This window comes from Maniola hyperantus, chromosome 26, assembly GCF_902806685.2.
Source record: "Maniola hyperantus chromosome 26, iAphHyp1.2, whole genome shotgun sequence".
Taxonomy (NCBI): Eukaryota; Metazoa; Arthropoda; class Insecta; order Lepidoptera; family Nymphalidae; genus Maniola; species Maniola hyperantus.
The window spans coordinates 1,005,476-1,029,516 of record NC_048561.1 but is presented as its reverse complement, the minus strand read 5'-3'; the positions used below and the strand labels follow the sequence as shown (position 1 = coordinate 1,029,516).

The following is a 24,041-nucleotide window of genomic DNA, read 5'->3' as shown; positions in this document are numbered from 1 at the left end:
AATTGTGGTCATGAACTAATAATTAGTATTTTCAACTTTCGGAGTAAGATAACTATATCAAGTGGGGTATCATATGAAAGGTCTTCACCTGTGCATTCTTAAACAGATTTTTATGCATCATAGCTTTTGAATTATCCTGCAAAATGTCGAAAAAATACGACTGTAGTACGGAACCCTCGCACTTGGCTGGTTTTTTTAATACCCTCACCTCTGTTCCTCGGGGGATTGGCTCTCGACCCTGACAGATAGCTCCTTGACCTTGTCGACGGCCAGCCGGCCCGCGTTGCGCACCGCGCGCACTATGATACGTGGGTGTACACCTGCAAATATGTTACAATTGCTAGTATGACACACTCAACCGCTGGAGAAACTTGCCAGGGTTAAACCACTCGAAAGCGCTGGTTAAATCCTTCAGCAAGAAGGTAGCATCTGAGGTGCTGTCGCTTAACAGAAGTAATATGTGCATCCTGGTGCGAGCTTTAACGGGTCACTGTGGCCTGAAAAGGCACATGTATAACCTTAAGCTCCAGGGCTCGGACATCTGCAGGCTGTGCCACGAGTCTCCCGAGACTCCGATGCACATTATCTGCTTCTGCCCTGCTCTGATGCACAAACGTAGCGTCCACCTAGGGAGACACATCATTTATCCGGAGGATGTTACTTCAATTCCAGTCAAGAAGGTGCTGCTGTATCTGGCGGCCACAGGATTTGATAAGGAAGTGTGAAGTGGAGGCAAACACAATAGATCGGAGACGGTCGCAGTGATTGAGGGATAGTAAGGACCTGTATAGCCCCAAAGAAGAAAGAAGAAGAAGATACAGGCATTCCGAACCAGTGGTAGAAGCATCCGACGATTCGAAAATACTTGTGAAAGTTGATTTGAAAAAAAATAAAAAAAAAAACAATACGTGGGTGTACGCCTGCAAATGTGTTACACTTATACAATCCATGATCATGATCAAACCCATCGCCGGCTCACTGCAGAGCACGGGTCTCCTCTCAGACAGAAGGGTTTTGGCCATAGTCTACTACGCTGGCCATGTGCGGATTGGTAGACTTCACACACCTTTGAGAACATTATGGACAACTCTCAGGCATGCAGGTTTCCTCACGATGTTTTCCCTCACCGTTAAAGCAAGTTTTAATTACTTAAAACGCACGTAACTCCGGAAAGTTGGGAGGTGCGTGCCCGGGATCGAACCCCCGACCTTCGATCAGAAGGCGGATGTACTTACCACAGCTGTATTATAGTGAATACAGTGTGCTAATTTCTGTTTTGAGATTTAGCACATACGGAAATCACCAAGAGTTCCAAGATACGAAAATGTTTTCCCGAAACCCAACCCGCACGTTATTATGTAATACCATACAAATTGATCAACTCATAACCGGCTCACTACAGAGTACGGGTCTCCTCTCAGAGTGAGAAGGGGTTTGGCCATAGTCTACCACACTGGCCATGTGCGGATTGCTAGACTTCACACACCTTTGAGAACATTATGGAGAACTCTCAGGCATGCAGGTTTCCACACGATGTTTTCCTTCACCGTTAAAGCAAGTGATATTTAATTAATTAAAACGCACATAACGCCGAAAAGTTGGAGGTGCGTGCCCGGGATCGAACCCCCGACCTCCGATTAGAAGGCGGACGTCCTAACCACTAGGCTATCACAGCTTCGTGATGCAAATCAAATTATAGATGCAAAGTGGGCGCTAACTATTTTTGATTGATTGGTGACAGGGAGAGCCTTATACTAAATTCTCTGGGTGAATAGAATCTAAAATCTAAACATATAAAACGAAAAGGTGACTGACTGACTGATCTATCAACACACAGCTCAAATTACTGGACGAATCAAGACTGAAATTTTGCATGCAGATAGCTATTATGACGTAGGCATCCGCTAAGAAAGGATTTTTGAAAATTCAACCCCTAAGGGGGTGAAATAGGAGTTTGAAATTTGTGTAGTCCACGCGAATAGTCAGGAGCATAAGTTAAACAGTACCCTTGTTATAAATGCGAAAGTGTGTTTGTTCTTCAATCACGTTACAACGGATTGACGTGAGTTTTTGCATGGGTATAGATAAAAACCTGGTGAGTGACACAGGCTACTTTTTATTCCGGAAAATTAAAGAGTTCCCACAGGATTTTTAAAAAACCTATTTTCAAACGAAGTCGCAGGCATCATCTAGTAGAATATAATACTTGCCTTCCTCAACAAAAGGCTTCAGCCTCTTCAACAGTTCTCCCGCCAAGATCACCACCGAAGTGGTACCATCACCAACCTGAAAGGAGGGTGCATGACTTGGGTCATTTATTTCATAGAATGCTGAAAATTAACGCAACATATATAAATAAATCATTTATTGTGGGTGTCCTCAATGGAAATTGGGAAATTGGATCCGTGTTTATAATCATCTTAAATATATAAAAGGAAAAGCTGACTTGACGCTTTAGCTTTTGGGGAAGCTTCAAAGTCTTGATCACCGCCGAAAAGTTAGAAAGAAAGAAAGAAAGAAAGAAAACTAGTTTATTCATCTTATGCCTAAGGTAGGTACAAACAAACTTAAAATTAATGGTTAGTAGGTAGTAAAATAAATAAATAAATAAATAAGCCTACCTCTAAATTTTTTTTTTTTTTTTTTTTTATTTATTATTTTTTTTTTTTTTTTTTTTTTTTATTTTTTTTTTTTTTTTTTTTTTTTTTTTATTTTTTTTTTTAGTAGGTAGTAGTTAGTAGGTAGTAGTTAGTAGATAATAAGAAGTATTTAATAATTAATTTAATCTAAAATTAGTTCTTGCACCCACTTGGCACAAGATGAAATGGCCCCAGCTCAGCATTAATGCTGCAGGTTTTAAGAATAAAACCTGAGCGCTGGTATTCTGCTGGGACCAACAAGAGTGACGTGCACGAGCTTAACAGTCCTCACCAACATCTGTGATTGACAGGATGAGTTCGATTGAACGGAGCTAAAAAATAGTCATTGTGTGTATGGCGTGTATGAGTATTTGTAAGAGTATGGCGTGTAATTAAAAATCTTAAAACTTGCCGTTTTATATAAAGGTAATAGAAAAGTTGCCGGCCTATCGGTGTTTTACAGGATATATTTCGGAAAGTGTGCTCAGGAGCTGTTCGATCTTGTCCCTCCCTCACCTTTCTACCACCGTACCGCAAGACACCGGGCGAGTTTTCACCCCTATGTCGTCAACATTCCATCTTCGCGTACGAAACGCTTTGCGTCATCATTCCTTATACGCATGGCTAGGGTCTGGAATACTCTTCCTAGATCAGTGTTTCCTGTCAATTATAATCCGGGTATCTTTAAAACAAGAGTGAATAGGCACCTTCTAGGCAAACGCGTCCCATCTTAGGCCATATCATCACTTTCCATCAGGTGTGATCGTGGTCAAGCGTGCGCTTATAACGAATTAAAAAAAAAAAAAAAAGCTTTTTACGGGAAACCTCCCGTGGGAACTCTTTGGTTTTCCGGGATAAAAAGTAACCTATGTCCTTCCCCGGTATGCAAGCTATACCAAATTTCATCAAAATCTGTTGAATCGATGAGCTGTGAAAGGCTAGCAGACAGACAGACACACTTTCGCATTTATAATATTAGTATGGATTAAGTACTAGCTGATGCCAGTGACTTCGTCCGCGTGGGTTTGGATTTCTAAAAATCCTGTGGGAGCTCTTTGATTTTCATGGATAAAAAGCAACCTATGCCAAGACAGGAATAATCTATCTCCATTCCGAATTTCAGCCAAATCCGTGCAACAAAAAAAAATGGAAGTTAGGTTAAAACGTAAGGATTTTAGAATAAACTAGCTTATGCTCGCGACTTCGTCCGCGTGGACTACAAAATTTCAAAACCCTATTTCACCCCCTTAGGAGTTGAATTTTCAAAAATCCTTTCTTAGCGGATGCCTACGTCATAATAGCTATCTGCATGCCAAATTTCAGCCCGACCCGATTCGATCGCTGTGCGTTGATAGATCAGTCAGTCAGTCAGTCAGTCATTCAGTCAGTCAGTCAGTCAGTCAGTCACCTTTTCCTTTTATATATATAGATAATGTTATTTTGAATAGACTAAGCAGCTTTCGCTGATGCGTGTATATCAGAAGTGCTTGGAGTTTTCCAAATGTTTGTCCAATCTATTGTTGAAGGTTACCAGAACTTGACATAACCACATCCTTAGGCCATATGTGAACAACTCTGTTGGTCAGAAAGTGTTTTAATGAATTTGACGATGGCAATTGATATTGTAGCTTCATATCATGTCCCCTAAATCTAGGATTGCTCCTTCTCAAATACATGCTCTCAAAATTTGGGACATTATAATAATTATTTAGTATTTTGTAAGTTTAAATTAGATCGCCTCTTTCTCGCCTGCTTTTGGTTCTTGGTTTCTAGAAGTCTGCTTGATTCCATTCTATCAGGCTAAGGATAAATTTGTATACTATATTTACCTCAGCGTCCTGTGATTTAGCGATGTCCACCAGAGTTTTGGCCGCCGGGTGGACGATATCCAACAGCTGAAAGTTAAAAAAAAAAACAATTTAAATAGAGACAATACTCAATTTTACTTAACGTTAGTAATATGTTTGGATTAGTAAATCAAACACTTGAGTTCACCATTAGAATATGTATTCACTGAGGAGTGCCAACGTGAACTAATTGTCATAGAATTTTTGCAACCTACCCACTTACATTAACTTTATTCATACAACAAAGTAAGAAGTAGGTACCTACTCTAAACACAAACTTTGATATACATAACAGTCAGTTTTACTTAACGCAAAAACCGAAACGCGTGTCGAATATTTTTACATAATGAATATTTATACAGGAATTTTTTTTTGGTTTTGCACAAATTTTTTTTGGTGGTTCTGTATCGTTAATAGAACACATTTCCATTCATAATTTTGTACCTACCTTTTTTGAAATAATTTTTTTACCTTAAAATAAACAAATCATGGTCATACTATTCGTAAACAAAGGTTCGCATCTTAGACGATATTAAAGCGCGCAGAGGTCAACGGCCGCCGCGCGCGTCATCGGTGGCCCTACCGCGGTTGTTTGACAGCTACAATGTCACGATCGCAATCATCTCTGATTGGTTAATGCTCGCTCACTATTGGCCACAATGCATTGTTGCAACAAGAATCGCACAAATTCATCCAATCAGAACAATTGAGATTGTAATAATGATTGATGGTTTTAGACAATCGCCCTACGGGTGTGAGTGCGTGCATTTTAGTCAACAGCTGAAGATAGCGTTTGTAGGGTGACCCTAATCATCTGTTCAAAAGTGGATATCTTTGGTAAACGATAACTTTGGTATTCTTAAGTAAAATAAAAAATACGTGTTAATTAAATTTCGTTTCTATACAACATAAAAAAAAATGTGCAAAACCAAAAAAATATTCCTGTATACAAAATTTCAAAAATATTTAATGAAAATTTACGAAGTTATATAAGCTTGTTGTGTTGAGTCGCTGTCGCGCAAAAACATGGTCACCCCAATCGAGCGGCTGTGAGCGAACGGGACGGCTAGCGTCGATCGTGCGCGCTCCCGCTCGCGCGGCTCTAATCAGCTGGTATTCATTCAACTAGATGCTCAAACTTGCAGGATTTCAAAGTAGTAACCCATAGTACAAATGATTGCAATCGATTTTGTTACTCATTCTGAACAAACTCTCTGAGCCTCAATAGCAACCGGTATAGGAGTGGACTGAAAACCGAAAGGTCGACGGTTCAAACCCCGCCCGTTGCACTATTGTCGTACCTACTCCTAGCACAAGCTTGACACTTACTTGGAGAGGAAAGGGGAATATTAGTCATTTAATATGGATAATATTCTTTAAAAAAAAAAAAAAAAACTACTTTCAAATTTTGCATATTATACTAAACTAACGTTGTATATTTATAAAAGGAAAAGCCGACTGACTGACTGATATATCAATGCACGGACTGAAATATCATGGACAGATCAGTAGGGCCTAAAACGTGTATCAATCATTATTACAATCTCAATTGTTGTGATTGGCTGAATTTTTATGATTCTTGTTGCAACAATGCATAGTGAGCGAGCGTCAGCCAATCAGAGGTGATTGCGATCGTGACATTCTAGCTGTCATTGTCCCGCAATCGCATAGCAGGCTGAAATTTGGCATGCATATATTGCTATTATCACATGGACATTTGATATGCGCTAAGAAAGGATTTTTGAAAATTCAACCCCTAAGGGAAATTTGTTTAGTCCATGTGGAGCATAAGGTTACCTTCATGATGGTGGCGCCATCGTTGGATATGACCGCCTTGCCGTTGTGGTCCACGATCAGCTTGTCCATGCCCCGGGGGCCCAAAGTCGTGCGGACCTGAACCAACACAAATCAGTAAATAAATTATGTACGCCGTGAACTGTCTCATACTTATCAAGAACAACAAAAAAAACCGGTGAGTCAGGCTCGCGCACCAAGTGTTCCGTACTACAGTCGTATTTTTTCGACATTTTGTACGATAAATCAAACACTATTTTAGAATATACCAGTAAAGAATTAAAATTAAATTAAATTTATAAAATATGATACCTCACAAGGCGTAGTTATCTTACTTTGAAAGTATTTAATTGTGTAAATTATTTGTTAATGAACACGTTATAATTTTTTATTAGTGATGTAACCACAAATTCAGTTTTCAGATTTTTCCCCTCATGTCTGCTATAAGACCTACCCTTCTGCCAAATGTCTTGATTCTAGATCAACGGCAAGTACCCTATAGGTTTCTTGACAGACACAACGGACAGCGAGACAGACAACAGAGTGTTTCTATGGGGGCTCCTTTTATCATTCTTCTTTTTCTTCACTCTGGGCTGGTTTCCGCACTTAAACGTTTCCGTCTGTTGCGCGTGCTTTGTCCCTCCCCGCTGAAGTCTTCACTCCAGCCATCCTAGCTCGCTCTAGAAGCCGAGTAGACCGCCCAGGTTGCCGAGGGCTACATATAGTTAGGTCGGGGAACCCAGATGGCGCTCACGATGTTCTGCCACGCCCATGCACATAAGCACGTGCGTCGGTGTTTCATCCTTTTGAGGTACGGAACCCTAAAAATAAATGCAAAAGGTTACACTTACAGCATCCACAACCAGTTGGCAGGCGTTGATGTTGGACACCAGCTGCGGCTTGCCCTGCGACTGGTCCGTCCCCTCCTTCAGCACTAAGATCTGCGGTTGCTGCAACATGATACAATATATTGCTTAGTTGGCTTATATACACATCAGTCCTGAAGCCAACCTGGGCCTATGGCGCACAACTGGGGTAGTGCATGTGACTCCAGCCTCAACATATTACAGAGAATGCAAAATATAATTTTACGTTCGATCGCTAACACGCCGTGGTTTATAACAAATGAAGAACTCCATCAGAACCTGAACGTAATATCAATAAAGGAGGAAGTTCGGGGGCTAGCGAAACTCTACAAAGAACGGCTTCTAATGCATCCGAATCCACTAGCCACCAGGCTCTTAATTGAGGACTACCCGAGACGCCTAAAGAGAAAATGTATTCTCGACCTCGCTTCTTGATAGGCAATAAAGAGTTGAGTGCTAGCTCCTAAAGAGGAGCAGCCGCTACATAACAATAACCTACACCTAATTTGCTAAAAGTCCTCGGACTGATCGCAAATCACAAAATTTAAAAAAAAAAAAAAAAAAAAAAAAAAGTTGGCTGATCCATAATTGTCATTTGCTTGTCATAAAGCAAAAATGTTATCATCATCGACCTCAAAGGCGCAGGTGTAAGAGCTGTGGTCTTATTAATGGGAGGTCCCGGGTTCGATTCCCAGCAAGGGTTTGGAATTTTATGATTTCTAAATTTCTAGTCTGGCCCGGTGGGAGGCTTCCACTGTGGCTACTTACCACCAGTCCGCGTGCCGCCAAGCGTTGCGGTTTTTAGTGTTCCGGTATGATGCTGTGTAGAAACCAAAGGGGCATGGGTTTAATAATAGCTGCCATACCCCTTCCAGGTTAGCCCGCGCCCCACATCCATCTTAGATTGGATCATCACTTACCATACCACACATAGGTTCGTCCCCGGGATCAAACCCCCGACCTCTGATTAGAAGGCAGACGTCCTAACTGCTAGGCCATCACAGCTTATTATTGACTAGCAACCCGCCCCGGCTTCGCATGGGTGCAATGTAGATACTAATGTGGTGTCATTAAGGTGTCATTGCCTCGGAAACTCTCAAATGAGAGGATTTTTTCCGACCTAATTCACATTATTTCAATTTCTCTAGGGATCTCTAATTTATTGAGAATTAAACTATAGCTATATACCTTCCTCTTGAATCACTCTATCTATTGGTGAAAACCGCATTAAAATCCGTTGCGTAGTTTAAAAGATCTACGCGTTCATACATACAGACAGCGGGAAAAGACTTTATTTCATACTATGTAGAGATAATGCACACAGAATCATGTTCAGCAAAAAACTACCACTAAGGAAAATATTTCAGAAATTCAAATAAAGCCGGGCGAGTCGGCTAATTTAAATAATACATTTAAAAATAATTTGTTTTTGGTCACGGTAGTTGGTAGCGGAACACCTGGTCGGTAATATGGATATTTTTCATGATTATAGTTGATATTCACGATCGACATAAATGGTAAACTTTCATTCGTGATAAAAACTAATATTTTCGATGAATAAAAATAATAGAAAGTACTTACTAAAGAACTTTTCAGCTCATTAGTCATCGCCAAAATTTTATCAACACAAAAATAACCTAAAACTGCAAATAACTGTACAAAAACACGATTTAATATAGTTCAACTCATTCATTGCGATTACGGTTCATTATGAATTAATGTTTTAATACATAAAGAAATGTATTTTAATTTAAAACCAACATAGAAACTTCCAAAAATAACCTTTACTTTTGTACTAAGTTTCATCTGAAAATACACCGATTTTGACTGAAATATTTTTGTGGTTAAAGCATTCGTATAATTAAGAATATATATATCGCATTATACAAAGAAAATTAGAAAAGATTAAAGTATTAAAATTAAATTTAATTACCATCTTGAAATCTCTTTGCAAACCAAAACAATTCCACAATCCACAGACAAATTAGAACTATAGACTAGACCACACAGCACACTAGACTAAAGACTTATATCAAAGTCATATGACCACATATGACGTTCTAACAGTTGTCAGTTTAGTTCGCATCGAGTGGTATTCGATATATCGATTTATTGTCCGATGTTACAATTATTAGCCCGATTTTTTGTTATTGTTGGCGAAACTTGTTGCTGAAACCTATTGATGAAACTTGTTGATGAAACTTGTTGCCGAAACTTATTGACGAAACTTGTTGATGAAACGTGTTAACGAAACTTCTTGTTGAAATTGTTGTTGAAACTTGTTGCCGAAACTTTTTGCTGAAACCTCTTGACGAGACTTGTTAATGAAACTTGTTGACAAAACTTATTATTGAAACTTGTAAAAAAAATTATTGTAGAAACTTGTTTTTGAAACTTTTTGCAAAAACTTTTTGCAGATACTTGTTGGGGAAACTTATTGACGTTACTAATTAGGGAAGCTTGTTGCTTAAACTTCTTGATGAAACTAGCTAAAACACAGTAAACAACTTCTACCCCAATGGGAGGAAATTAAAAACAGAAGCAGCATGGTTACTGACGCAAATAAAATTTGTCTTATGAGTGATGCAAACAAATAATATTTTAATCCTAAATGGTAAACATTTTTTATGTTTATTTGAATCTAAAAAAAATCGAGTATAAAGTTTATAAAGTAATAACTTTTATTCGATTTCTTCGACTTGATTAAATCGATATTTTCTAAAAAAATCTAACATACGATATTTACACTGTGGTGAATTTTGACATTTGTTAATTATTAATCTATGTGGTCTGTACTCTGTGGTTTCGACTTGAATAATAAAGCCGCTTCACGTCGATTTTTATAAAATTTGTGGAAAAATATTCTGAAAACACTGAAAATGAGTAGGCAGGTTGATGTAAAAGCTTTAGTATCGCACGTTATACGAGGAGACGGGATTAACAAGTGCAGAATTTGTATGGGGGACACTTCAGAAGGACAAGTACGTTTAAGTGATACAGTTATTATGGAAGGAGATAAGCCCGTTACATTATCTCAACTGCTCGAGATCGTAACTGGAATTCAGGTAGGTTTATCAATATCCGTTTGATACTTAAGTTTTCGTCAAAATTCTGCGACGAACGGAACGGCACGTATATTCCAAAATGGCCGCTGTTCCAATTATGAATATTATTATTTTTCCTGTAATTTTTCAGTATTTCGACGAATCCGATGCAATAAAGCATAAACTTTCTATAGAAATAAGTTATAAAACATTGTTTAAGTCATAGATTAATTATTGGTCTCGCTCCGCTCTACGTTTAAGTGTTTTTATGCTAAAATATAGAATCTTATAGATTAATAGGTTATTAGTAAGTTAAGGCTGGTTGTACACTAGACATAATAAAGCCAGTGGACACCAACCTTAATGGTAAACACCTGGTGGTAAGTGATGATGCAGTCTAAGATGGAAGCGGGCTAACCTGGAAGGAGTATGGCAGTTTTTATTAAAACCAACACACCTTTGGTTTCTACACTGCATTGTTACATTGGAACGCTAAATCGCTTGGCGGCATGGCTTTGCCGGTAGGGTGGTAACTAGCCACCGCCAAAGCCTCCCACCAGACCAGACCAGAAATTTAGAATTTATAAAATCAGAATCGAACCCGGGACCTCCCACTTATGAGACCACAGCCCTTACCATTGCGCCAAGGGGGTTGTTAACGGCTCCCTGCCACTTGTGTGGTCATCCAGTTCTGTGCTTTACAGTACGAAGTCGCTATTCTAGCATCTTGGGACCCCCAACGTCTATTGGTTTTTTGCAGACGAAGTTGCGAGCATAAACTAGTGTATAGTAATTGTCTAAACGGATTATTTTAAGACTATTGTACTATTGTAATGTAAATATTTGAAAAGAGCAACCGCCAAGTTTCTTGCTGGTTCTTCTCGGTAGGAAAGACATTCCGAACCAGTGGTAGATGCAGTTGACGATTCAAAAGTACTTGTGAAAGTTTACTTGAATAAAAAGTATTACTAGATTAAGTATTAGTAGTACTAGATGATGCCCGCGACTTCGTCTGCGTAGATTTAGGTTTTTTAAAATCCCGTGGGAACTCTTTAATTTTCCGGGATAAAAAGTAACATATGTCCTTCCCCGGGATGCAAGCTATCTCTGTACCAAATTTCATCAAAATCGGTTTAACGGTTGGGCGGTGAAAAGCTAGCAGACAGACAGACACACTTTTGCATTTATAATATTGGTATGGATTTATAATATTAGTATTTAGTATGGCTCTTGTATGTCATTCCTACATTGATAACTGTTACGAATATTATGTCTATAAGTATGTAAAAGATTTAATGTTTTGTTAGGATGCATGGTTACATGGCCACTGTGACCTTGCACCCAAGCAATGACACGCAAACTAACAAAGTTCTTCATGATATGCATGTCCATTAGGTATTTTCCTACTTTTGAATTTGATAAAATATATTATTACTTTATTATGACGTACGCTGAAAAAAATATTAAAATCCAACAAACATTTACAAAGTTACAGGCATTTTTATTTTGGAGTGGGAGGGTCTTCTATCCATTTCTCGCTAAACGAAAATTTGTATGAAACCGCACGAAGCTACTATGGCATTAGTAAGGTGTGACGTCAAAATGCTGTATCGCTATCTCTGTCTAATCAGAAATGTTTAAATGCTTATAACTATATTGTTACTTGTTCGATTTAATTAGTTATTTTCAGTTTACGTCATTATTTTTATCCTAGTTTATAATAAAGTAATAAAAAAATTGGAGTCAAATACCCAATTACTTCTATTATACAACACAGCCGTAACACAACTTTTTGAATCGCTTTAATATCTCAATAATGGTGATTTTTAGGGGAAAAAGTGTAAGAACAATTTTAATAGATAATAGCATGATTTACAATTTTTGTCTGACCTATTTTATGATAAAACTTATTGTTTAGCTGGATAATGCAAAAAACCCATTTTTGTCAACTTTATAACCTTGAATATTTTTTTGCAAATGTGGGATCGATAAATGAAATTGAACCAAATTTTTATGCCAATTCTTGTAACCTTGAATGTCTATTTCATTCAGACTACTAACTACATTTTGTATTTTATGGCTGGCATTTTGGTTTTATACAATCAAAACCTAGGCTAAGGGCCCTTTCACAATACTTTTCGTGTGACGTCGCATCGCAAGTATTGTGGAAGGGCCATATAACCGTCGCTCAATTTAGGTGAATTGATAGACTCACCTCATTGATTAAAATCCATCCAGATGTTCTAAGGGTATAAAAGAATATTGTGAAAAATATAACCTTTACTGTCGCACAGTCGGTTTAATCTACCCTTAAAAGTGGTGTCACCAATCGTAGGTTATTAAAATAAAAATGGTGACCATTTGACTAGAGCACTGGTTGCAGGTGCCGCTGGAGGGCGACCTGCCAGCTGGACTGTGCATGGAATGCTCCACGAGTGCTGTAAATGCTGCTAACTTCAGAGCCATGTGCAGGGAGACATCCTCCAAGTGGAACATGACGTTACAACTTCTGTGCGACCTACCCTCACAGCGCTTGGAGAAGGACAAGATTATGTTCGTTATAATGGGCGATAATCAAATGATTGTTGTTATTGATGAAAAAGATTTGGACATAAACATAGCATCGGAGAGACTACGGACACATTTGCCCTCACAGGTGGATTTTAACGAGCCAATAGACACAAAAGGTGTTAATGATCGAGAAAGTGACGTGGATGATGAAGGACTAAATACAGAAAGAGTGGAAAGCAAAGAAAGTGAACTCAGACATGTCGAAAATGAAAGTCTAGTCGCAAAAAGAGTGAAAAGCGAAGAAAACGAACGTAAAGATGTCGAAAGTGAAAAACTAATCACGAAAAGAGTGAAAAGAAAAGAAATAGGTATAAATAAAAGACTAGTGACAAAGAGAAAAGAGAGTGAACGAAAAGAAGTAACTAAAAATAAAAGATGTCCCATCCAAACGCCGCAGTGTCCGAGTTGCAGTAAAAAGTTTAATCATCCACTAAAACTGTATATCCATTTAAGAGGATCGATTGATATGACACGAGCTTGTTATATATGTAGCGAGATTATGACGCGTGATGAACTAGTCTCACATCTTGATGAAGCCCATAACATAGAAGCTTATGATTGCAAAAAATGCCCTGCCTTACTTCTAACAAATAATAAATATATCCAGCATTTAAACAAAGCACATTCCCGCGGTGCGTGCTCTTGCATAGACTGTGGACAGTCATTCCAGTCCGAACAAGCGTTTTACGCGCATATGTCTGTACACAGACGAAAAACTTGTCCGGGTTGCGATAAAATATTCCAAAACCAAAGCTGCTACTTGTATCATGTCAAAAACTGTAGCAATTTAAACAAAAGTTGTAAAACAACAAAAACGAGGGTAGTTATCAAAAACGAGAACAGCGAAAGGGATATTCGGGTCGGTATACGTGGTAGCACAGATAATATATGCAGCTGTGATTATTGCGGTAAAAGTTTCGCCAAAAAAAAGTATGTGACGGCACATATACAAATAATTCATATGAAAAACACTCATGCACCTTGCGCGTATTGTGGCAAGCTTCTAGCTACAGCACATATGACAGAGCATCTAAAAAAACACGAGTTAGACTTGTCCTTTAAGTGTGAACACTGTGGGATTGTCCTTAAGAGTAAGTTGGGTTACGTCCAGCATTTGAGATTGCATACAGGGGAACGCCCGTATTCTTGCAAGATTTGTAAGGAGAGTTTCAGCGCTTCGTCGAGGCGCTCAGAGCATATGCGTAAAGCACACCAAAATACCGATGTGATACTAAAACATGGTTGTAAGCTCTGCCCTGCCAAATTTGGACTGCCTTACAGACTAAAAAGGCACATGAGATCGGCACATACAAATGATAGTGAAGAAGGGGAACAGTTTGAGTGTGCTGAATGCCACGAAAAGCTTGACTCACGCCGTGGGTTATTGCACCATAGCAGGAAACATCAGAAAGTCAACTTCCCATTTAAGAGACCTGAGAAAAAAATTATGTTGAAAGTGTTTAGTGAACCAGACTGTGTTGAAGAGAAATAAATTACAGAAGTTTGTTAGAGTGTTGTCCCTGTCGTTGAGACCGACAAAACGTCATGATATTGTTATGAGTGACAGAGACAGTACTCTACAAAGCCAAAAGTCATTCTAAAGGCAGATGTACATTATTTTCTGCTGCATGCTATAAGAAACTTGTTAATGGATGTTTGAATGCTGCGCCTTCGGCCGAAATTATTATTCAATCTCTCTGTAATCTGTAAATTAGTTACTTAGCAACATTGTTATTTGTTAAAGAAATTGACAGTCGGTGAAAACTTTTTTAGATTTTAAAATTAATTGTAAGTGTTTAATATATAGGGTACACGTAATCATCCGCGTAACACGTCATACTTACAGGTAATTTAGCTACCAGGTATACTAATATTATCATGTCGGTGACGGCAGTTTTCATTTCAAACATAGCTGGGTAATTTTCACTTAAATATAAGTGAATCATTATTACTTATTTAAACATGTAGCTTTTTTATTTTAGTTTTAAATTATTAAATAAAAAACAAAAGTGTGTGTTGAATATAATTTGGAAAACTGTACTGGGGGCCTTTGATTTAGTGTTCCTGTACAAACGCTTATATATTTTTTGTAAAGAGCAAAGGCAACTTCAATAGTTCCCTTCAAGCAAGAGTGCATATACATCTTCAGCCCCAAACTTGAACTCACCATTAATTTCCCTTATGCATGATAAACCTATCCGAATGAAACAAGAAGTGAGACTAGAACATTGGGTCTTAAAGCAAACAACAGTTTTACTCTCAAAAGTATCAGAAATCGTTGGTTATAATAGAACTGATATACATGAAGAAGGATGAAGACTGATCGGTGCCATGGTTTCAGATCTTCGCGGAGAATGACCTGCCCGGAGCCCTATGCAGCGAGTGCACAAACGACACATTGTTCGCGTGGAAGTTCAGATTGCTATGCGGCAGTTCTGTCCAAGAATGGAGTCGAGCGACCGAAGTCCTGACTAAAAACACAGAAAATTTATTTGTCAACCCAGATGATACAGTCGTTTACCTATGCTCCACAAAAGAAGGCGGAATTTTCAAAGACCATATTCCCAAAATATATACCTTAACAGAAGCTGCCGATAAACTCAATGATATCCTCAATACGGACAGAAAACGCGAACGGGAGAGTATAAAAAACAGAGTGCCAAAACATCGCCTCAAAACCAAATGCCGGAAGTGCGGTAAAGTGTTCAGTCACCCCCAATATTTGAACCAGCACTTGGTGAGATCTACCAAAGGCGCTTGCACTATTTGCGCTAAGATTCTAAGTAAGGAAAAGTTGCCAAATCATTTGGAAATCGTTCACGGGATTTTCGTTTACGCTTGCAAGATTTGTCACCAAATGTTCGACGACTCATCAAGCTTGGACAATCATAACCATCTCCACGGATCGAATTCACCACAGTGCAGGATATGCAAGCAAGGTTTCAAAACCGAGAGGTCTCTACACGCTCACATGTTCGCTCACACATTATTTAGCTGCTCGAATTGCGGCAAAACTTTTGAGAATCGAAAATGCTATATGTATCACAAAGAGCACTGTACAGAGACCAAACCTTATACCGAAGTTGAAGGGATATACGAATGTCACGATTGCGGCCGGAAATATTCTAAGAAACCGTCGCTAAGGATACATATAATACAAAAGCATTTGTATGTCCTACCGTTTGTTTGTCAGATATGTGGGAAGCGTAGTTCCACTAAAAATCATCACAAGTCACATGAGCTTGTTCACAAAACAGAACGTAAGATATACGTGTGTGAGTGTGGCGCGAAAATGCGTACTGCCCTCGGTTTTAATATGCACCAAAGAATCCATTCTGGAGAAAAGCCGTACGAGTGCGAGGAATGCGGCGATAGATTCCTATCAGCTTCTAGAAGGTTGGATCACATGAAACGGAGGCACAGGGGAGGTGCCACTGCGCATAATTGTGAGAAATGCGGTGCCGGTTTCATCAGGCCATTTGAACTGAAAAAGCATTATCGAACTGCACATTTTGTCATTTATAATAAAGGGAAATAGAATGCTCTGCCAGTTTGGATCGTGTTTTGGGGAGAAGGAATTCGTGGTAATTATCATAATTCATACTGTTAAATTTAACTATGTTTTTACGATAGACTGGCGTCGTATTCAGATATTTTTTACTCAACTACGGCAAAGCCAAAAGGAAGGGTCATGATTTTAGCAGTCTATGTATGTATGTACAGTACGCGGCCGAAGGTAATGTACATCGGCCTTTAGAATGATATTTCGGCTTTGTAGAGCGTTGTCTCTGTCACTCATACCTATATGACGTTTTGTCGGTCTCAACGACAAGGACAACGCTCTATAAATTTGCTATATCCTTCTAAAGGTCGATGTACATTGCTTTCGGCCGCGTACTGTATATTTGTATCTATGTGTGTTCCACCGTAGCGCCTGAACTACTGGGCCAATTTTGATGAATGAGGTGTCAATTGATTCGTTGCTATGATCCGGGCGACATAGGCTACATTTTATACGAAGAAAATCGATCTGACGGATTAACTAAACGTGGGCGTAAGCTAGTATTTTATAATTGAAACCAGCTTATGCTCGCGACTTCGTCCGCGTGGACTACACAAATTACAAATCCCTATTTCACCCCCTTAGGGGTTGAATTTACAAAAATCCTTTCTTAGCGGATGCCTACGTCATAATGGCTATCTGCATGCCAAATTCCAGCCCGATCCGTTCAGTAGTTTGAGTTGACAGATCAGTCAATCAGTCAGTCACCTTTTCCTTTTATATATTTAGTTTAAAATAACATTTCTCTTGTTACAGAGGGAAGAAGAGCAGCTATGTCCTCAGCTACTGTGCATAACATGTACCCACGTGGCCACAACAGCATACGAGTTCCGTGCATTCGCGAGCCATTCACAAAAACTATGGGCCAATTGCGTTACCTCCATAGAAAGTCTATTCCCATTGAAGACCCCGAAGTCGTTTTACGCGATCATAAAAGACAATTTGCTGGTCCAGAGTGTTAACAATTTTGAGGGTAGTACCAAAGAATTGGTGCATCACTTGTCGAACCGTTTCAAAAAGAAACCGGTAACCCCAGAACGGAAACCCAGACACCCACGTACAGGGCCTTCCTGCGATTGTACTGACTGTGGGAAAAGTTTCTCAAGTCCCTATTTCCTTAATGTCCATCTCCGTAACAGTGGTCAGAAGGAAGCGTGTTGGTTATGTGGTACTATGCTCATACGTGGTCTACAAATGAAAGAGCACCTATCAGAAATGCATAAAACGGCTATGTGTTTGTGTTCAGAATGTCCGTTGCTTTTCAAAAGTGTATTAGAAGTGAAGCAGCATCAAAAAAAGTGCCACGGACCTGGGAAATTGACTTGCACCGATTGCGGACGGACTTTCCAAAGGAACGCGTCGTTTGAAGTGCATTCTCAGATGCATAATGTTAGGACTTGTCGTGCTTGTGGGGTGCAGTTCACTAATCGAGGCTGCTACAGAGAGCACAGAGCGAAATGCGAACCCGATGCTAAGCCTGACTTGAAAACTATACCTCGCAGTCGTCGATCGAACATCCGAGACCCAGCGACCTTCACGTGTGACTATTGCAATAAAACTTATCATTCGCGACCTCAACTAAAAAATCATATTCTATGGATCCATATGGATATACGACCACATCAATGCCAATGGTGTGGCAAAAGGTTTTATACCCCAGCACGGTTGGCAGAACATACAGTTGTACATACCCGGGAAAGGAATTTCGAATGTGATATCTGTGGCGCCAAATTGGTTTCCAAAATGGCGGCGGTGTACCATAGACGACGGCATACGGGGGAAAAACCGTATGAATGTCCGGATTGCGGGGAAAAGTTCATTTCTTCGTCCAGGAGGTCTGAGCATGCTAAGCGAAGACATAATAAGGGGTCTCGGTTGCAGTGCACTCTATGCGTCTCCAGTTTCGTGAGGAGTCATGAGCTGAGGAAGCATATGGAGAAAGCACATAACCCTGATACCCAGAATTTGCTCAAAGTGAAGAAGGTTAAAGAATTAATTGAAACAATTGGATGATGATTTTCTTTAAATACATAAAGAGCATAGAAAACGTAACAACGTGCGATTCTTAGGCCGACCATACACGGACTGCTCGAGCAGTTAGCCAGTGATCAACATACACGGACCGCTCTTGCAGTCAGAGTCAACAGCTTGAAGCTGCCATCGAGCAGTTAGCTTAACCAGCTCGATGGTAGCTTAAACGATGCGTGCGGGCGGGAAGCGTGCACGACGTGGAATGAGGAGCGCGGGCGGAGGTAACTGCGCAAGTCGGTCGACAGCTCGAGCAGTCAGTGTATGCCTGGCGACTGCTTGACCGCTCAACCGCCCGAAGCAGTTGCAACTGCTTGAGCGGTTCGTGTATGTACGTACGTAGAAGTCTGCAGTTCAATATGCAGTCGCAGCTTGAAGCAGTCCATCCTGACTGCTTCAAGCTGTCCGTGTATGGCTGGTCTTATGCGTAGCGGCAAGCTGAGATTACGATCGCAAAGTATCTTGTCCATTTTACGGGAGGCTGTTCGGTCCTGTTCAATTCTGTATTTGATCTCAATGCTATAATTGATCATTGACCATTGTATAAGTCCCGCAAATTGGGTATTTGACCACATCAAAAATCAATTATTTCTCAGTGATTATTAAATGGAGGGTCTTCCTAAACACGTAAATTCCACGTCTTTTGTTAGTTTTAAGTGCAACAACCATTTTAAATTATCGATTAAACTAAAAAATTACTTCAATACGATGTGACGTCACATTCCAGTATCTCATAGAATATCGCATACTAAGCGCAAGTTTAAAGATATAAAGTTACTAATTTGATTAGTTGTCAAACACCGTATTGCTATTGCGCTGGAACCATGTCTCATTAAGTCATTAACATCGAAATGACGTCAGCTATGATAAAAATATACCGTCAGCTCGAAACTTCAGTGTAGTGCTGACGTCACTAAAATGGCGGCCACGCATATTAGCAATTTGCGGGACTTATACTTAAAAGTTCTGTCTATACTAGAGTTATCTACAATGATAGTGGAAGATGTAGGCTCTGGTGTTCGAGTAATTATCATGTATTATGTCTTTTTACTGCTGTGGTAGCCTAGTGGTTAGGACGTCCGCCTTCCAATCGGAGGTCGGGGGTTCGATCCCGGGCACGCACCTCTAACTTTTCGGAGATTATGTGCGTTTTTAAGTAATTAAAATATCACTTGCTTTAACGGTGACGGAAAACATCGTAAGGAAACCTGCATGCCTGAGAGTTCTCAAAGGTGTGTGAAGTCTGCCAATCCGCACATGGCCAGCGTGGTAGATTATGGCCAAAACCCTTCTCACTCTGAGAGGAGACCCGTGCTCTGTAATGAGCCGGTGATGGGTTGATCATGATGATCATGATGATCATGATGTCTTTTTACAATTAATATTTATTACTAGCTGATGCCCGCGACTTCGTCCGCGTGGAATTAGGTTTTTTAAAAATACCGTGGGAACTTTTTGATTTCCCGGGATAAAAAGTAGCCTATGTCACTCTCCAGGTCTTTATCTATACCTTTGCAAAAAATCACGTGAATGCGTTTCACCGTTGCGACGTGATTGAAGGACAAACCAACAAACAAACACACTTTCGCATTTATAATAAGGGTACTGATTGAATTGTATTTTATATTTTGTTACTAAGCAAATGATTATGCACCTAATTAATTTTATGTTTGTAAATATTATTTTGTTTATGTTTATATATAAATACGAAATCTGTTTTGAAACCTGACACTTAATTAAATAAAACTTCAAAGTTATTTTAAGTAAAATTGTATTGTTTTAATGAACTAGAGTAACCGACATAGCTCAACGGGTTGCGAAGCTGAAGTGGCAATGGGCAGGGCACATGGTTCGAGGAAGCCCCGGACAATCACGAGTCGGACTCCGTAGATCCGTAAAGGGATCCGTATTAACGGATCCCTTCATGTGCGAGTCCGACTCTGTGCGAAGCTAATGATAATGATACACTAATGTCATCATTAGCTTTTAACGTCAGTGGCATCTCACACAGACAGCCATATTATCAGCGATTGGCTGAGTTTAACATGACATCTCTTCGAAATAGGCGCGAAATACTTGACTTGTGCTTATTACATAAAATATTACGAAATAAACTTAAATGTAGTAAGCTTAGTAAGCTTCTCAATCGAATATCCTTATCTGTTCCACATAGACACTCCCGTAGTTTTATATCCCCAAAAATCTTCCATATACCTTTCACCAAATCTCATCTAGGAAATCAAGTCCCAATTATGAGTATATGTGCAAAATTTAACGAAATATCAAAAAAGATACCTGGCATCGATATATTTCATTACTCAGCTACTGCATTCAAAAAAAAGCTCTTATCATTTTACGGTGGGTTCATCTCCTAAGTAACTTAGTTATTTGTTTAGTTAAGAAGTTAGTTAAGTTCTTTTTATTTGTCAAGATATTTTGCAAATGCTGTGTACAAATTTTATAGATATATTTTTCAGCCTGTGTTTGTTTATAAGTGTCGTAATTTGTGCTAAATTAATGTATTGTATGTGTTCCTAATAAATAAAATAAAATAAATAAAATCATCAACCGACAGACGTCCACAGCTGGACATAGGTCTCTTGTAGGGACTTCCACACGCCACGGTCTTGCGCCGCCGCCATCCAGCGGCTCCCTGCGACTCGTCTGATGCCTTCCGTGCACCTAGTGTGGGATCTTCCAACGCTGCGTCTTCCGGTGCGAGGTCACCATTCCAGCAGCTTGGGACCCCAACGTGTATTGGTTGTACGAACTATGTGCCCTGCCCATCGCCACTTTCGCTTTGCATTGTATTAATCAGTACGTAGGTACCTGACCTACCTGAAAACTCAAGATTATCAATGAAACTGATTAGATAACAGTATGAATATCTTACTTATACAGGGTGTAACCAGAACGCTAGCAAAAACTTAGCGTTATTGTTATACTACCTAAACACAATCACACAATCATTTTGTAGTTTTAGTGATTTAGAATTTTCCAAACCGGCAATGTATAGCGTGCAAAACTCGGGTTAATGCCCTGCTTACGACGCGGCAATTACTTCGAGTAACCTACTTACGTAACGTTCGTTGACCTCTCGCGACAGTCAGATGTTTTATTTGCAACTAGATGATGCCCTCGACTTCGTCCGCGTGGTTTTAGCTGTTTTAAAAATCCCGTGAGAACTATTTGCTTTTCATGGATAAAAAGTATGCACATGTCCTTTCCCGGGATGTAAGCTAACTCTTCACCAAATTTCATTAAAATCTGTTAACTGTTGAACAGTGAAAAGCTAGCAGACAGACAGATAGACAGACATACTTTCGCGTTTATAATATTAGTATGGATATACCTATATCGAAAACTTTTACAAAACAATTTAAAAAAATATATTTTTTCCCGATTTTTTTGAATGCTATCATATACCCATCATATCAACAATTGAGATTGTAATAATGATTGATGCAGGTTTTAGACAATCGCCCCGCTGTATTCGTTTTTGCCAGCGTTCTGGTTACACCCTATACGTAAGTGAAATTCCTTGGGACAATTCGAGTGATTGTCAGTTTAGTGCATCTCGCAGAGTTCCTATATATCAGTGCCAATAAATAAAGGTTCCTACTTTCTATATACATAAGTAGGTACTTCAAAATAGACAGGGAATAATGAGTAAATTCACAAAACCAGAAAGGGAAATTACCATAACGGCTCCATGGGGAAATATAGCTGGTAAAGTATATGATCTTTATTCCTAAAATAAGCGTATGAAAGGCTAACTTTTCGCAAAATATTTGCTTTTTTCGCACGATATCAATTCCAAAACTGTTCGTTCTATTATGGTTCTATCCGAAAAAAACCATCTGTAGCCGCTGTAAAAGCCCTAACTGACTGACTGACTTATAATATATCAACGCACAGCCTAAACCGCTAGTCCTAGAGACATGAAATTTTGAGAGTGTGTTCTTTGTAAAGAGAAAGGGTATTTAGAAATTCCACCTCTAAGTGGAAGTTTGGATGAAAGTCCGATCGTCACGTTTGAATTTCAACTCGTGCTTTGCACCCTAGCGAGCAAAAATTACGACGTTCCACGCTGATTTTAAAAGGCAAAGGAATCCTTGCCGAGCGAGTGAGATGAAAAGAACATTTTAATGTTCGCAGGACTGACATGGGGCGAACGATCCTGCCCCCCGGTATTTCTTTGCCCGGGGCGAATGCAGCACAGTGCAGTTTTCCGGCCGCTGGTAACTCAGTTGCCAGACAATTTCTTCTATGTAGCAATAGATTTACCGGGAAACGGCTATTCAGATCATTTCCCTAAAGGCGTCCAATTCACTACGTATGACTTAATCCCAGCTGTGGTCATTGTGCAGGAGCACTTTAAATGGGACAAGTTTGCATTCATTGGACACTCACTCGGTTGTTCTATTGGTAAGTATATAAGGTCTGCACCCGTACGTAATCGAAATTCCACGGATACATACGAAACGATTTGCCTCCTCATTTCTGATTCGAACCGCTAAGATTTGGAACACCCTTCCACCATCAGTTTTCCCCTCCAATTATAACATGGGCAACTTCAAGTTAAGAGTGAATAGTCATCTTCTAGGCAAGCGCGCTCCATCTTAGGCTGCATCATCACTTGCCACCAGGTTTGATTACAGCCAAGCGCTAGTCTATAAATTGAAGAAAAAAAAAGGTGAGGTGAGTAGAAAGGTAGAGACTAATTTTTTTATTTTATTTTTTTGTTCTTCTTCTGGCTTTACACAGATTAGCCAATGTCAGTGAGACTAATTAAGTGACAAGCTCTTGGCACTTGAATGACATTGACAGGGGGGCGCTGTTGGAGAACTAAGGCCTTAGACTAAGGCTTAGAATCTTAGATGAATGATTAGAATGCTTAGAATATTCAAAAAAGAACGAAGCTGACCTTGACGGCAACGTTAGTTCCGATTTCCGCCACGCGCCAAGATAGCCTTGTCGCACTATATTTCAATTTATCCTCTTATAAGTCTCTTATAAGTCCCGCAAATTGCTTTTGCGCTGGAACCATGTCTCATTAATATCAAAATGCCGTCATTTTGACGTCAGCCGAAATAAATATATGCCATCAGCTCGAAACTTCAGTCTAGTGCTGACGTCATTAAAATTGCGGCCACGCCCATTAGCAATTTGCGGGGCTTATATATATTCCTCTTTCCTCTCCAACTAAGCGTCAGGTTTGTGCTAGGAGTAGGTACGACAATAGTGCAACGGGCGGGGTTTGAACCGTCGACCTTTCGGTTTTCAGTCCACTCATATACCGGTTAAGAGCTAATTGAGGCTCTAAATAATGTACAGGTGGTACAGAACCGCGGTGGTGGTTGACCTGTTTTGTTGATTGTAGGTAAGCATTTCAACCTAGCGTACCCCGGTCGCCTGACTTGCTTGGTGGAGTTGGACCCGACGCCCCCTTACCTGACGGTGGCGCCATTGGACTTCGCCGCGTGGTACAAGGAGGCCTACGGCGACCATTACACTGACGAGGGGTACAGGAAACACACTAGAGGCAAGGAAAGTGCGCCTAAATACACTTATGAACAGGTATCTACAATACAGGGTGTAATCAGAACGATAGCAAAAACCCTAACCCTACCTAAACACAATCCAATAGGTACCAATAATCATTTGACTTATTTGAGTTTTATTGATTT

The 24,041-nt window shown here is 39.7% G+C and overlaps 2 protein-coding genes across 2 annotated transcripts in view; one reads left to right on the top strand and one right to left on the bottom strand.

The window, feature by feature from the left end:
* CCT7 (chaperonin containing TCP1 subunit 7) overlaps positions 1–24,041 on the bottom strand; it is a 66,658-nt gene that overhangs the window by 12,033 nt on the left and 30,584 nt on the right. The window contains exons 2-7 of the mRNA XM_034982250.2: positions 9,080–9,093; positions 7,132–7,230; positions 6,284–6,379; positions 4,469–4,534; positions 2,211–2,286; positions 209–320 (exon numbers count right to left, since the gene is read on the bottom strand). Coding sequence (XP_034838141.1) covers positions 209–320; positions 2,211–2,286; positions 4,469–4,534; positions 6,284–6,379; positions 7,132–7,230; positions 9,080–9,082 — 452 coding nt within the window. The 5' untranslated portion in view covers positions 9,083–9,093. The remainder of the gene's footprint in view (positions 1–208; positions 321–2,210; positions 2,287–4,468; positions 4,535–6,283; positions 6,380–7,131; positions 7,231–9,079; positions 9,094–24,041) is intronic.
* LOC117994379 (zinc finger protein 43-like) lies at positions 9,942–18,451 on the top strand. Its single transcript, XM_069507609.1, has 4 exons — positions 9,942–10,211; positions 12,574–14,238; positions 15,103–16,235; positions 17,082–18,451. The coding sequence occupies exons 1-4, from the start codon at positions 10,026–10,028 to the stop codon at positions 18,334–18,336; spliced, it is 4,239 nt and encodes a 1,412-aa protein (XP_069363710.1). The 5' UTR covers positions 9,942–10,025; the 3' UTR covers positions 18,337–18,451.

Coding starts and splice junctions, on each gene's coding strand:
- LOC117994379 (XM_069507609.1), top strand. CDS start 10,026: ATGAGTAGGCAGGTTGATGTAAAAGCTTTAGTATCGCACGTTATACGA. Junction 10,212..12,573: donor AGATCGTAACTGGAATTCAG/GTAGGTTTATCA, acceptor CACTGGTTGCAG/GTGCCGCTGGAGGGCGACCT. Junction 14,239..15,102: donor TGTTTAGTGAACCAGACTGT/GTTGAAGAGAAA, acceptor CCATGGTTTCAG/ATCTTCGCGGAGAATGACCT.